At 42.2% G+C, this 14,856-nt stretch overlaps 1 protein-coding gene across 11 annotated transcripts in view; it reads left to right on the top strand.

Annotated features, from left to right (window-relative positions):
* The window catches only part of LOC147159687 (adhesion G protein-coupled receptor L3), a 108,697-nt gene that overhangs the window by 46,973 nt on the left and 46,868 nt on the right, over nt 1-14,856 (top strand). For all 11 annotated transcript variants that reach the window (XM_086058805.1, XM_086058801.1, XM_086058800.1 and 8 more), the window contains 3 exons: nt 4,963-5,072; nt 8,396-8,410; nt 9,938-10,738. In XM_086058805.1, coding sequence (XP_085914931.1) covers nt 4,963-5,072; nt 8,396-8,410; nt 9,938-10,738 — 926 coding nt within the window. The remainder of the gene's footprint in view (nt 1-4,962; nt 5,073-8,395; nt 8,411-9,937; nt 10,739-14,856) is intronic.

Below are 14,856 nucleotides of genomic sequence, written 5' to 3'. Positions count from 1 at the left end.
TTTTTGCATGGTGGAAAATTGTCATTATGTTGCTGTGACAGCACAGCACACTGCCATTTATTCATGCTCGTGCAAAGGAAAGAATAAAAGATGTAAAAGTATGTAAAGTTTATTTTTGTTTCACTTGCAATCATATTTTTGTGGTTTAAAAAATATTGTTTGAGTTGTAATTAATATTGTTGTTTTTCATCTAATATTTTGGTCCATTATTCTTTGTTATTTTGTGTCTGTTGTTTAGTATTGAATATTCTTTCATAATATTTGTACATTTTCTGTCTAATATTTCATTATTTCTGTGCTAATCTAATCTAATATTTCAATATTTCTTTTAAGTATTTTTGACTTATTTTTTAATTATTATTATTATTATTATTATTATTATTATTATAAAAAAATGTTTAGGGTGTTATTTTTCCCCCCCCTATTTTCCGTGTGTTGACTGTTTAGTAGCATTTTGGGGAGAATTTTTAGGGTTTAATTTTCTCTTTATTTGCCAATGCATTTCAATAGGTGTGAGTTATATACGAATGTTGGCTGTGTGGGGGCGAGGCCGCTCCCAATCCCCCACAAATAGCAAGAGTTGACTATAGAGTAAATAAACAAGTTGTTTAAATATATTGGTCAATCTTCTGATCGGATCGGTTGTCTTTTTTTTTCATTCTTTTTTTTTCATTCTTTTTTTTAACTCACCCATAATTGATCGGCTACAAAATCGTGATTGTGTAAAGCCTACTTTTCAATATTTGCATATTTTTTATCTAGTATTTGTTTCAATAGTTTTGTCCAATATGTTTAATTTTGTAGTTTCTCTCATTTTTAGCTATTTCTCATTTTTGAAACTTTAATAATACAGTAACAATTAACTTCTACACTACAATTGAGAAAGAAACAAGCATCTTACAAGTAATAATATATGTTGCTTGCTAATAGACCGGTTGATAACATGTAAATATGAACGCCAAGTGGTTACCCAACATTATTTGTTATTTTATATTGTTTGGATGGACATTATTTTATATTAACTTGTGCCTATTTCAAAGTCCCCCCCAGAGACCCGTGTTCCAATTTTGCGAGCTTATCTTATGACGCACAAAATTAGAGAGCAGGATGCAAACATCTTATGAAAGCCACTAATCTGCACCAATGGCTGAGAAGGATTAGGCTTGTCAAGACTCAAAAATCCAAACAAACAAAATAAAACAAATCTATAGGACAAGTCGTCTTTTGAAGCACACTGGAAATGGCCAATTCTAAAAATTGTCGCTTCAGACCAAAATGGAAGACTTCCTGTTTGTGTGTGTTTATTATAGCGTTGCATGGTAGGACATTTCCATCATTGCTCATTGTTATTGTATTATTTCACATTTGGTTAAGTAGTTGCAGTGATATATAATATTTGTGATGCCTGTGTCTAACATTTTGTTTTTTCTAATTTTATATTTCCTCCTTATTGCATGTAGGATCAAAACTGGCCCTGATGTAAAACTTGCGGAAGAACATCTCCTTAATTGATGAATATCTTTAAAGGCCTTGCTGTCAGAGAGTAGCACACAAGTTCTACTTTAAGTTGTGTGAGTGTGTATGCGTGTGTGTGCGTGTGTGTGGTGCGCCGGGAGACAGGTAGAGTGAGAGAAGATGGATGCGGCGGCGTGCAGCTGGGAAAGATAATGAATGAAGTAGACAGTGGGTGGCGAAGACCATCACTAAAAGTGTAATGGCTCCCAACAGAGGGACCGAGGATATTGACCCGTCCGTCACTTTTTCTTCTCCACGCCCGCCCTCCTTTTCAAATAAATACAATTCCTCACAAGTGTGTGCACATTGCAGCGGGGACGCAACACAAACACAAACCTAAAAAGACAGGAGGCAGGGCTGCTTTTTTGTTTGCTGGTTTTGAAGTGCCGGTTGACGCTTTTGACGGGGGGCTGTCTCGTCAAACAAACACACGAGGACCACCCGCAACCTGACAGCGCGCCGCTCGGAAAGCTTCTAAAAACACAAAACTGCTCGTCTGCTAGGAATATAGCGTGGCCACAACATTAGGTACACCTGCAGTGACGTGAGAGGTACTCGTGTAAAAGAACAGGCAGTTAACCGTAACATAATTTGATTGGTCCAGCTCAACCATCAATGGTACACCTTTGATCAGATATTTAATGAGCTACATCATATATTAAGCTGCTTGGCGCAACCCTTTTGTAGATAAAACACATATTTCCAAAATAAGAAAAGCATTTATCGCTGTGTTTTTAACTTACAGAGTCAAATTTTCTGGTTCTATTAGAGGGATTAGAGAGGATTTTACGACTATTAAGTTGTCTGATTCACTTAAAATCGCTTTATCAACCTGTAACAGACTTGTAAAAACTGTGGAGGTGGCGGGAAAATGTTAGATTATAGCCAATCAAAAACAAAGGAGCTAAGTTATTGATTGGCTCCTGGCTTGTCAATCACACTTCTTGCGTAATGCACCAGCCTCTAACGTAACCGTGTTTACCAGCGCGGTGGCGGCGGCGGCGTAGCTTCTTCCTACTATAGCTAGCTCCTCCTCGCGTGTGTGTTCAAAGTTAACCAACAATGGCAGAGAAGAATACAGGACCACCGAGCCGTAAAAGAAAGACTGTTTTTGCGGTTGCGGAAGGAGGAGAGAGACAAGGACTGAAAGAGCGAAGCCAAACAAAATTTATTTTGGGCTAGTCACATCTCAATGTAGCCTGTTACTGGATAGCCAAGACTTTAGAAGCCGCGAGGCCGCCATATTACTCCTCCCAAGAAACGTTTCTAGGCATACAATCCTACTTATCCCATCCACTTGTTATTGTTTTTAAACGTGTTAAAAAATAGTAACCACCCCGCCCCCCGGTCTTATACTATAAGAGCCTTCGAGCTGTATATGTCTAATCTGCATGTATACGTATAGTTTATACAGTAGTCTATTCGGGAGATGGGAGGAGTAAAATGGCCACCCTGTGGCTTTAACGGCTAGCACGGGCATGAAAGGGCTGCTATCCAGTAATATATAGAGATCAGTGGGGTGAGTGTTTTCAGCGATGCCGTGCGCTAAAGCAGCAGAGAGGTCTGAAGACGGATGCTTTGGTCGCTAAGTTACTGCTGGACAGGTCACTTCAGTTAACTTTTTGAGTAATGCAACGTTCAGACCGAACCGAAAATATAACAGCCATTGGGCTACTCCTTCACCACAGAATCCTCTCAAATACCTTTAAGTAAGCCATTCCTCATTCATTACTTTTTTCTCGTTACGGTCAGCAGTGTTGGAGACTAAAAACATGTCATGCCATGCCATGCCATCCGAGTAATTTTTTTTTTGCACTTCTCCGCCTCATAATATATCCACGACCCACTCATGATGGGTCTGCAACGAGCCATTGGAGAATCGCTGCACTGGACGATTACAACGATTACAGTTTGTGCTTACATGCAGCTCTGCTCCTCGGCGCTGCGTCGTCGCTTGTCAGCTGGCGGCCTCCGCTCTAATCTGCCCGACGACAGACTAGGAAGGGGTGGGGAAGCTAGTCAAAAGGGATGGACTGTGGCCAAACCTGGGGGGGGGGTATTCAAGATGGCCATGTAATCCGGAGCTAACGCCATCTGACGTCAAGCAATGGCGGCGGTCCTTGTTTTTGAGCGAGCGGTCCAAAAAGCCAAGTTACTGCATTGAGGATGAGAAACTGATGTCTTGTCATGCACCACAAGGGTTCCTTTTAAAGGGTCAATCAAAATGAAGTTAATTTGATGCTGAAGGCTAAAGGGGGGGGGGGGGGGGCTCTTTAAGGGTTTGCCCTCGTCTTGTCTCACATGACTTCTCTTTGAACACATTTGGGAACGAAAGCCGTAGAGAAAGCAGACCTTTACGCAGCGGCGATAAAGGGGATTGTGCATGTAGGTCAAGATGAAGGCTTCTGGATTAAAGTGCGCAATCATCCCATCGGATACACATGATGTGGTTTAATCCCTCAAGAGGAATTTATTACAAACCGTGATTGCATTTGGTCCCAGCTTAACAACAAGGAGAAAATGCGTACATGACATCCCGCCATGATCTGCTGAGCTCTCTTGGCCCTCGGCTTTCAATCGGCCCGCGTATTTTGTCAAAGGTCTAACTGGAGTCCACTCCAGCCCAAATGGGCTGTGAGGCAACCATGAACTCTAATTGTCTCTCACTCACAATCTTCTTAAGCCCTTGTCTACTTGACGCCAACGGGCATTTACTGCACGGGAATGAACTCTTCTGGGGATGGACTGAGGTGGGGCCGGGGGAGGGGGTCCAGCTTCGGTTCATGGACCCATAAAGCGAGACACTTGACCGACCATATCTCATTACTGGGTTGAAATTAGATGCCCCCCCCCCCCCCCCACCTTTCTTTTTGCACGTCTCTCATCGGTTCGATTGATTAGCGGGCAGCCAATCAATGTTAATTAAGGTGTAGAGAATATTTTAATTGTGCGGTATGAATCATTGTGTCAGACCTCCTCCTTGACCTTTGCGAGCGGCCGTCACATCACTTGGAGGGGAAATAAATACCGTTCTGTATGTTGCAAGATAATCATGGGCTGCAAACGAGTATAGATTTGAAGGAGGCCAATCTCGGAGCATTGATACAAACAGAAGCGATCTTGTTCCTGCTCAGTAGAAGGCGGTGAAGTATTGTCAACCTGCAAAATACAAGGAGCTCTCAATTATACAAATGGTAATGTGTGCAACATAAAAGCAAAAAGACTGACACCATTTTGATTCTAGAATCCCTGCCATTGATTAACAAAAGCGTATCATTATTTTTTTATTTAGCAAGGGGCGGTAATACGATTTTAATACGATAATTCGAAGCATGATCTCATGAAATGAATTGTTGGATGAACTCCTTTTCGTACCTAATCATCTGAATTGAACCGTATCTGGTTGTTATCAATGTTGTTCATGTGCAACCTTGTTGTGTGTTTCAGATGTAATAACCGGACACAGTGCGCCGTGGTGGCCGGACCAGACGTATTTCCAGACCCCTGCCCCGGAACTTATAAATATCTGGAAGTCCAATATGAATGTGTACCATACAGTATGTATTCTCTCATTTCCTCTCCACAACAGGAAGTATTAAAGCTATGACATTGTATATTATCACCGTAAAACCGGACTGATATGACATGGTTTTTTTTTTGGATTATTTTTCTACTCAAGTTTTGCTTTACTTGCTGATATCAGAACATTTACGTTAATGGATTTTCACACCCTCTGGATCTCTTCTTGGTCAAAAATGTAAACACACAAAAAACATAGTAATTTGGAACTATTGTACATATAAAATACTACTGCAGTTGAATCAGTTTGCCGTAGACAAATGAAATTCCAGTTAGCGTGACCTTTAGCATAACAGAGACATGGACGGGCAAGCCAAGCTCCCTCGCTGATCTCTTTCGCAGTGTGTTCTACATGCAAAGGTTGTCCAAGGTCAGATGTGGTGCAAGGTCAATTATTGACTGCTTTAATACGGGATTGGAAGTGCGACGTTGGAACGCGACAATTACTGCCGCAAGTGCCGTTAGTCACGTTTTTCATCTCAGCTACCATTCTGAACGAGCAAAAATGATTCACTGATTTACTATTGGAGCTGTGTGCTTTTTATTTGAACCCGCGCAGGTTGTGTACTGCCTCCCCAGTGCACTTTCCAGATTAGTAAGGCTCCCGTCAGGCTGAAGTGATGTGACCACCCTTTACGAAGCCTCATAAACATGTCCGGCGGACGACATCTGTCCGCCCCTCTCACATTGACTTCCCCCGTCTATTCTCCTCGAGCCTTATTAAAAAGCTTAACTTTAGTTGGAGTTACTCCTCCCGAAGGCCGAGCCCTGGAAGAGGTCAACACTTCTGCGGGTGACCTCTTCAGTGTTCTCGCTCAGCCGTAATGAAGTTCTTACATCTCCTCAGTGGGCCTTCAAATCTGCGAACACGCCTCCGAAGGAAAACGTCGGCCTTTAGCAACCTGACTCCGCTGTGGATTTGTTAGCTTTCTTGTTCATATTAGCTATTGCCTTAAAATGCGTTTACTCCATTGCTACCCCTGGAAGTCGGTTACGTTTGCTTCTGTCCTTGTTTTGGGGAGTACAATAGACCCTAAAGATTCATCAGTCACCATACGCAAACACAACTATTGGCAACAAAACAGTTTCAAAAGCTTCTGAAGTCAGACGTGCAGATCTTCTAAGATCCCCGCTTATTTTTGTGCTTTATCTGTATGGTTCAAAGATGGCGCCCAAATGTCTGACTTCTTCAAAGGTACTATGTTAGTGGGGAAGTAGCCTCAAGTGCGTGTGTAGACTTTACAAAGCATTATGAGAATAGTCCCACTTCTACAATATGCACTATACTAAAAGGCGACAATGCCAGCCTAATGTCAATCTTAAAATTTGAAGCTTGGACCTCTGTCCAAGTGAAAATAGTAACCTAGCAATTTGTGCTAATTTTTGCTATTTTAATGGTATTTCCATTTATTTCAATGGGGAAAGTTTCAAATAGGAAGTGAAGGTACTGCATAGAGAAGATTTGTTCTGATTTTGTTCGAGGAAGCTCTTAAAATACATTTTAAAACAAAGAATTGTTCTTTGTTCTTTTGTGCTTCACTTTTGCGTCTTCTCTGGTTTTGATGAGTCCTCCAGTTCGGGCTGATGTAAGCAACTCTATCGGCTTTAGTTTCGCAAATTTCAGAAACAGGCAAGGCAGGCAGCTCACAAGAAAAGGTAACATAAGGAGAACTTCTACTGCTTGTCACTCAAAAAGCAAACGTTCCCCCAAGCCCCCCTGCTGTTTATTGCTAATAAGGAGAATATAACAATCCCCCGCATAGCCGCTTCCATCCCGCTCATGTCACAAACGGGAGTCAGAAGTCCGACGTGTAAAAATCACACATTCGGTTTTCCTCCTTTTTGTCTGACTCTTATTTCCAACTAATGAGTTTTGATCCATTTTGTTAATAATGAAAATAATAATGGTAAGACAGCTAGCGGTTCACGGTTCTCTCCAGCGTTTGGCACGGGCCAGGCGGCACCTGCTACCAATCGCTGGCCTTCTGTGCTGGCAGGTGAAAGCACAAAATTGATTTCCCCCGCACATGGCGGTCGCTTGCAATGCAGCCGGGATCCTAATGCGGCAGGATTTGCTCAGCCCGTGATTCGGTCGTCACACCTTTGCCAAATGCGCAGTTGTGTGTGACACAGGAGGGGACACAGGTGGCCTTTTTCTTCGCTTATTTGTCACTTTTTTTTTTTTGGAAGACAAACACGTCGGAAATATGCTTTTTCGTTCCGTGTGAAGATTCATCTTTTCTCCGCTTCAACTTGTGTTGCTTTTCTTGTGTGACGAGTGCAGTCATTTTATATTTGCTGATATTAATAGCTGAAAATATACCCCAAACTGATTCCAATACATTTGAGGAGATTTTGCAACCATTTTGAACTATTTTCTTATCTTTGGAAGACAACAGGAGAATTTGCATCCACCCACTGAAACATTTGGAATGAGGTTCTGTTTTTCTTTTGTCATTATTTTTAAATTTGGCCTGCCCTTGCTTCTGCTTCCCGCTGTCGTCGGGCCCAGCATGCGTTCCAGGGCTGGGCGGGTGCCAAATCGTCAGAACGGCATCCTGCATTGTCAAGGTTATAAGATAGCGACAGAGTAGAGCCATTGAGAAAATGCGAGAGCAATGTACAAAGAAAAGCAGAAGAGGGGCTGAAAGAATAAAAAGACCACTGAGATCAAGATGAAAATCCAGCGTGAATGGCATCGTCCTCATCCTTAGGCACATGCTATTCAAAGCGCCGTAATCTGCATCATTAATTAAAAAGCTGATGGGACGGCGTTAAGGCCTTCGCCACTCTTCGTTTTAGAGAAAAGAAATATGGCCACCGTTCCCGCCATGAATCTCTATTAGCCGCTAATGATGCCTCTCTGACGCCTTCGCCGTCATGGGTGTGAAATTGGCAAGCGTTAATTATTCACCCAGAAATCTGTACTGCGAAGGCGACGGTGTCGACGCTCTCGGGCCCGTTTTCGTATCTCAAGCAGGAAGTCGATGGCACATACAGTAAGTTAACAAGTGTAACGTGAACTGGATGTATTATCGCTCTCAAAATGTTGAATGAAACCAAATGCCATATATGAACTTCAAATGCACTTAATTTGACCTCCTCAAAACTAGACTGTTCAATATTTCATTTCTATTTCCACAAAATGAAAATGTGAGCAAATGGCGTGAAATGACTTCCGTTTTTTTTTTGTCCATTACTTCCGCTAGAACAATGTGCTTTTTCTGGATGACTCTTGATGAACACTTCATTAATTTTTATTCTTTTTTTTCTTTCTTTCTCCTTTCATGCCGACATGTAGAAGTGGAGCAAAAAGGTAACTAAATGCCAACAATTGTCTTTTTTTTCCCCACATCTTTTCCCTTCTGGGTGCATTTAGTGATTTTATGGTGATGGGTTTCACCCTATTTCATGTAATGTATTTATTTTTATGTTATTACATATTTGGGCTTTCATTAGGTGTCATTGGTGTGCATTAAAAAAATGCCATTCATGGGGCGAATCCCCCTTCTGCTTACCCGAGCTCAGCCTTATCAGCTGCATACTATTAAAGCTACAGCTATATAAGGGTGATCAATAGCTTGTCCAATAAACTGTCAGCATTTTTTGATTATAGCCCTAACATGATGATGGCTATAACCTTCAGGGACTCGCTAATCAATAGTGGAGACAGATCATAGTCGCCATATTCATACCTTATCAGCAGAAACGGCTTTAAAGAAGTGCATAGCGAGTAAACAAGATTCCTATAAATGGCATCATTGCACACTATCGTTCCAGATTTGTCTTGCAATGGGTTTTTTTCTTAAAGGGCCCTCGCCTTTTTCTTTGCAAAGCAGCCTCGGAATGTGTCAAATATAAGAAAGCTATGGGCATCCAAGGAATAGTTTTTTGCAAGTTAGACACCTGGAAATGGCAAAAATGGAACCTAAGATGGCGGCTTCAAAGCAAAATCGCAGACTTGATGTTTCTTTTTGGGCATAGGTTACCGATCAAAACGCATACCAAAGTTCATCTGAGTACATTTGTTTTGGAGTATGGGAAATCGATCAAAATGATTTAAGCATCATGGCGAAAAACAAATACTTGGATCATAAATATCTTTAGTAAACAGGATCTCTGCTTATGGGATCACTCCAGATTTTGTCCAACCTTCAGTGCTGAATTACAGTTTATACATTCGAAGTTGAGTCTTCCGTATTTGAAAAACACCAAAGCCGAGATTGGAACCCAGAACCAGTGGTCCATTGGTTCACATGGTAGTTATGTTTACCTGGTGTCAGGATTATGAAGGGTACTTAACTAATTTGCTCCCAAAAACGTATAAATATGTTCTATTTTAAATATGATCATGCTCCCAAAGACATATTTCTACGTTTTGTATGTTTTTTTTTATGCTAGAGCATGCAGAAGGCTTTGATGCAGCCTCTAAACTGAAGAGAATGGTTGAAGCAATGGTAGTTATTACAAAAACGGCCAGCAGGTGGCAGCAGAGTATAAGAGATCAATCAGGGCCCTGTTGCAAAAAGCTCTTTCCCCCAGAGCTTTAAACAGATTTGTGAATAATGATGAAACTTAGCTATATTCTAATGCTAATTGCTGCAAAATGGAAACAGATAGAAATATACTTTTTCCCTGATTAAAGAAGTGACTCTAATCTTTATTTCCAACGTTTTATAGCAATAGAACACAATATTCTGTGTACAAAATCAGTCACAATCTTCCTTGAAGCCAAAAAGTTTGCTATAGAAAATGGACGAACGGTTGCGTGAATGGATGATCCCGCTATCGTTACCTGCCAATGTAACTCTGTTCTTGTTTTTCCCCTATTTTGGCTCCTCAGTATTCCTGTGCCCAGGGCTTCTACGCAGGGTATACCAGAGCGAACACCTCTTCGAATCGGACCACCAGTCCGGAGCATGGTGCAAGGACCCCCTCCAAGCCTCTGATAAGATCTACTACATGCCCTGGACGCCTTACCGCACAGACACGTTGACTGAATACTCCTCCAAGGAGGACTTTGTCGCCGGCAGGCCGACGACAACCTATAAGCTCCCGCATCGCGTGGACGGCACGGGCTTCGTGGTGTACGACGGCGCACTTTTCTTCAACAAAGAGCGCACGCGCAACATCGTCAAATTCGACCTGCGGACTCGCATCAAGAGCGGCGAGGCCATCATCGCCAACGCCAACTACCACGACACCTCGCCGTACCGCTGGGGCGGGAAATCCGACATTGACCTGGCGGTGGATGAGAACGGCCTGTGGGTGATCTATGCCACCGAGCAGAACAACGGCCGCATGGTCATAAGCCAGCTCAACCCGTACACGTTGCGCGTAGAGGGCACGTGGGACACGGCGTACGACAAGCGTTCGGCGTCCAACGCCTTCATGATCTGCGGGGTCCTCTACGTTGTCAAGTCGGTGTACGAGGACGACGACAACGAGGCCACGGGGAACAAGATCGACTATATCTACAACACGGAGCTGAGCAAAGACGGCTTCCTTGATATCCCGTTTCCCAACTCGTATCAGTACATCGCTGCCGTGGATTATAACCCCAGAGACAATCTTCTTTACGTTTGGAACAATTACCACGTGGTCAAGTACTCCCTTGACTTCGGCGTGCTGGACAACCGACTCGGTAAGTCGACTTTTCATTTAATAGCACAATGTAGGTCAAGCAAATAGCAATAAAGTTTGGAATCAATATTGTGCAGCGACTCTCCACACTTCAATTCATTTCCAGGACTGTTTGAATGCTTCACCCAGTGCTGCTGTTTTGGCTTGCAACAGAGTTCAGATTCAGGTTGAGCAGCTTTGTGTGAACAATACCACTGTAAAGATAACAATAAATAACTTTTGTAAAGATTTTCGGCTTGTCCCATCAGGGGTTACTTGCATCATTTGTTTGGCGCCGTTTTTACACCGGATGCCCTTCCTAACAAAACCCACCGATGTTTCATCAGGGCCTGAGACTGGCCGTGGCTAACCCTAAATGTCACCCTGGCGAAACTCTAACCTTGAGGTTAAGCTGTAGACTTTTTAAAATCCTATACAAGAAACTAAAATAATCGCGAGTTGATTGTAATTGTTGTTTAAGTGGCTTTGTTTGTGAACAGAAACCACACCGTACCCGTTTTCCTGTTCCAAAAACCCCGCATGGATGCCATTGTTAGTATTCAAATGATGTAATTGGCACATTGGCATCTCCTCCATGCACAAAAACACTATCTTGAATGAGTTGCTCGTAAACAGAACAGTAGGTCTTTTTTAAATATCCTCCACTCCTCGGTCATTTCGCTGTGAAGCCGCTGCCTGCTGCTTCCCAGCCCCATCCAAAATATTTTTTTCCTCCCCCTGATGCTCGGCGTCCTGCTGCGGTAATCAATTCATATATTCCATGACCGCGCTAACAGGGCGTTTGCTTTGGCCGACGCACAGCCAGCCATAATATAATTTGTTGTGCTTAATAAGAGGGAGCTTGTGTGTTTCTCCTTTTATTGGGTACGAGTTGCTGTGCAAAATCGGCTGGCCCTCCAGACAAGCGGCATGAATAGCGGTAGTAAAGCGTCAGTGCTAGTGGACAGATGGAGCGCAAATTGAAATGCGGGGGTAACAAAAAAATGGGAGAGTACATGAAAAAAAAAAGAAGCCCTCCAGAGCAATAAAGCAGCTGTTTGATCATCTTCCTGACGATGCAAACGTATCATTTTCTTGCAGAGAACAAAGTGGAACATATTATTTAGTCGGTATACGCCATTACTAAACCTACAACAAAACCCACCTAACCCGAGCCCCCAACTTCACCCAAAGCTGAATCCCTTTCTCCATAGACAGAACTGGTTATATTCAGTAAAGATTCTCCCTAACCTTTAGACATGACAATTAATCCATCATAGCAGCCACCCCCCCCCCCCCCCCCCCCCCCCTGTGGGAACTACCATGGGAACCCTCAGAACTAGCGTATGTGTTTGAACTGCAGGAACAATTCATTGTGCATCAAGGAAATGTATTATGTAGTAAATATGCAAGGGCAAGAAAAATGCATTATGAAGTTACTTGAGCAGAGTCGTTAAACAGCAGTAACAAAAACCTTTTATTTATTTTGTTATTTTATTGTTTCCCTCTGTCCTCGTCTTTCACATATTATAGCTTTTACTGACTTTTATTGGTTCAGTGTAATATTTTTACAGCAGCTAGTTATTTAGCACACTATAAATGTATGCTTTTTAATCTGCTGGGATTCATGGGAGGGGAAAAAGCCACCACTTTATTATACAGAACTGCATTTTTTGCAACTTTCTCAATTTTGTCGCAACTACCGACACCCTGGCTGAAATAAAGCCTGGCATTGGCCCGATACTGATACCTGCTACCTGTACTCGTCCATCTCCACCAAGCATAGAATGTATTTTTTGTGGGGACTTTGGACTCTTTTTGCTAGTTGTCCATCTATTGTGCAAAGTAGGGCTGAGTATTGTTAGGAACTTCTCGACTTGTTTCTGTTCAATTTTGATTAGCTTGGCTTTGGTTTGATTCAATGTGATCAATATTGATTTAATGGTTCTGATATCAATTCAGTAAAACAGCTTGACTTATTTTCATCCCCATGTGAGCATGGAAAGTGACTTCATTTTTGAGGACTAACACAATGCTGTGATACGGTGAAATGCTAGATTTTTGCTAACAGTTATCATACCTGCATAATCTGATACCGGCCTGCGCTTTGTTGTGGTTAATATTAACTCATTTGCTCCCAAAAATTGATAAATTATAAGTTTTGTGTTTTTTTATGCTAGAGCAGACAGAAGGCTTTGAGGCAGTCTATGAACTGAACAGAAAGCTTAAAGCAATGGTAGTTGTTCCAAAAACGGCCAGCAGGTGGCAGCAGAGTATATGAGATCAACCAGGGCATGTTGCAAAAAAAGCTTTTTTCCCCGCAATGTTTTAAACTCAGCTATATTCTAATGATAATTGCTGCAAAACAGAAACAGATATAAATGTACTTTTTTTCCTGATGAAAAAAAGAGACTCTTATCTTTCTTTTGGCCGGGGGTTGCTTCAGTGAAAATGGCTGCGAGTGAATGAGTTAATAATTGGTGGGAAACGTGATCGCATTAATAACATGACGTGTACACTTGACTGCACATACACTAGACCTTTTCTAGTCTTTTCTACTCTTTACATATCTATTGCATAAGACGATGGTCAACATGAATAAATCGAGTCCATTTTGGGAGCTCTTGGTTTATTTCTAAATGAATCCCAAAGCTGTTACAGCAATATGCGACCCAGTGTGTGGGTCCAAGATGTTCGCACACAGTCCGTGTCAGAGATTCATTCACTGTCTGGCCTTTTTTGTCCGTTTGCCACATGTTACCATCTGGCAGCGGCCTCACGCCAGACGCCGCGCCCCGCAGGCTCATGGAGAGGAAAGCGTGCCCGAAACACTCCATGTTTTGGCTCGGGCGCCCACTAAACTGATTAAGAGCGTCTAAGCGATAAACGCGAGGCTTGGCAAGCACGCGGCTCAAGTGCTCTGATGTTGTCCGGCGGGTTCCGTCGTTCAAGACCCTCAAGGACGCCCTCATGCCCACCCACGTTACGGCTACGTTATTTTTTTTTCTTGACCGTGCAGCATCAAGAGCGCGCTAGTTTAAGTCACTTAAGCCAGTGGAGGCCGCTCGTTTCATGTTGAGGCTTAGTGATGTAGGCTACTCATTTTAATGCCTTGCCCTTACTAAACGCCTTGTGCTCAACTGCAGTAAATACATATGAAAACATATAATACTGATACTATATTCAACATAAAAAATAAATTTTTGTAGTGTATAAATATTTCTCTATATAAAGTCATCACATTGAATTGACACCTTGCCCCTAATAAAGGTATAATCCCACCTGCAGTTGAATAAATAAACCACCCCGGCCGCTCTACATGGACATACTGTAATAATTTCTTGGTTATAGTAGAATAATATAGTAGAAGTTAAGCCCTACTTGATTTTGCGTAAATAAACAGCCCTGGCCACTATATGAGGAAATAGATTAATAAACACCATGCCCTAGATAATAGATGCTTTGAATGTAAATCCCATTTGATCTGATCGCATAGAAACAAAAATGTATATTTTAAAGGCCCTCTTATTAGAAGACGGTATGGTATCTAGGAATGTCTACGATTTGTCATGCTAGTGCGCCTGCTGCTCGCTCTTCTCCCCCTCGCCGCCTGACCTCCATTAAATGCCCTCTCAAGTCCCGGGACGAGAGCTCGGGAATGAGAAATTAATTGGCAAACAATGCATGGCTCCCCTCCATTATGGCTCTCATCATGTTAGATGATATCGGAGCATTACCGGATGTCTGGCTGCATAATTGAACCGCCGCCTCCATAGTAACTGATGGATAACAACACAATGAAATAATAACAATAATTTAAACGCTTGGCGGATGACGTCAGGGCAATCTGATTGGGTGCTACGCAGTGATCTACCAGCCACGCCGTGACATCTTTACTGCATTTTAACTGATCTTGCCTGCAGACATAATACGGTACAATTTTTTTATTCATTTATTTTTTACTTTAGGACCCTTCCCACTCTCTAATTAACGTTTCCCACCTTCTTATGAACAATTCCTTTTCGGGCTTCGGCTATCGAATATTTTAGCTTAGATTATTCAAGTATGTAATTGCGTGCAAATTATTTTTGTGTGCTACCAATACAAAATATGCTTGTGAGGTGCAGGTATTATTTTGGC

Source organism: Leptonotus elevatus, chromosome 17 (assembly GCF_054856555.1).
Source record: "Leptonotus elevatus isolate MCC_2025b chromosome 17, RoL_Lele_1.0, whole genome shotgun sequence".
NCBI classification, from domain to species: domain Eukaryota; kingdom Metazoa; phylum Chordata; class Actinopteri; order Syngnathiformes; family Syngnathidae; genus Leptonotus; species Leptonotus elevatus.
The sequence above is the reverse complement of the archived record's forward strand: the minus strand, read 5'-3'. Positions and strand labels throughout refer to the sequence as shown.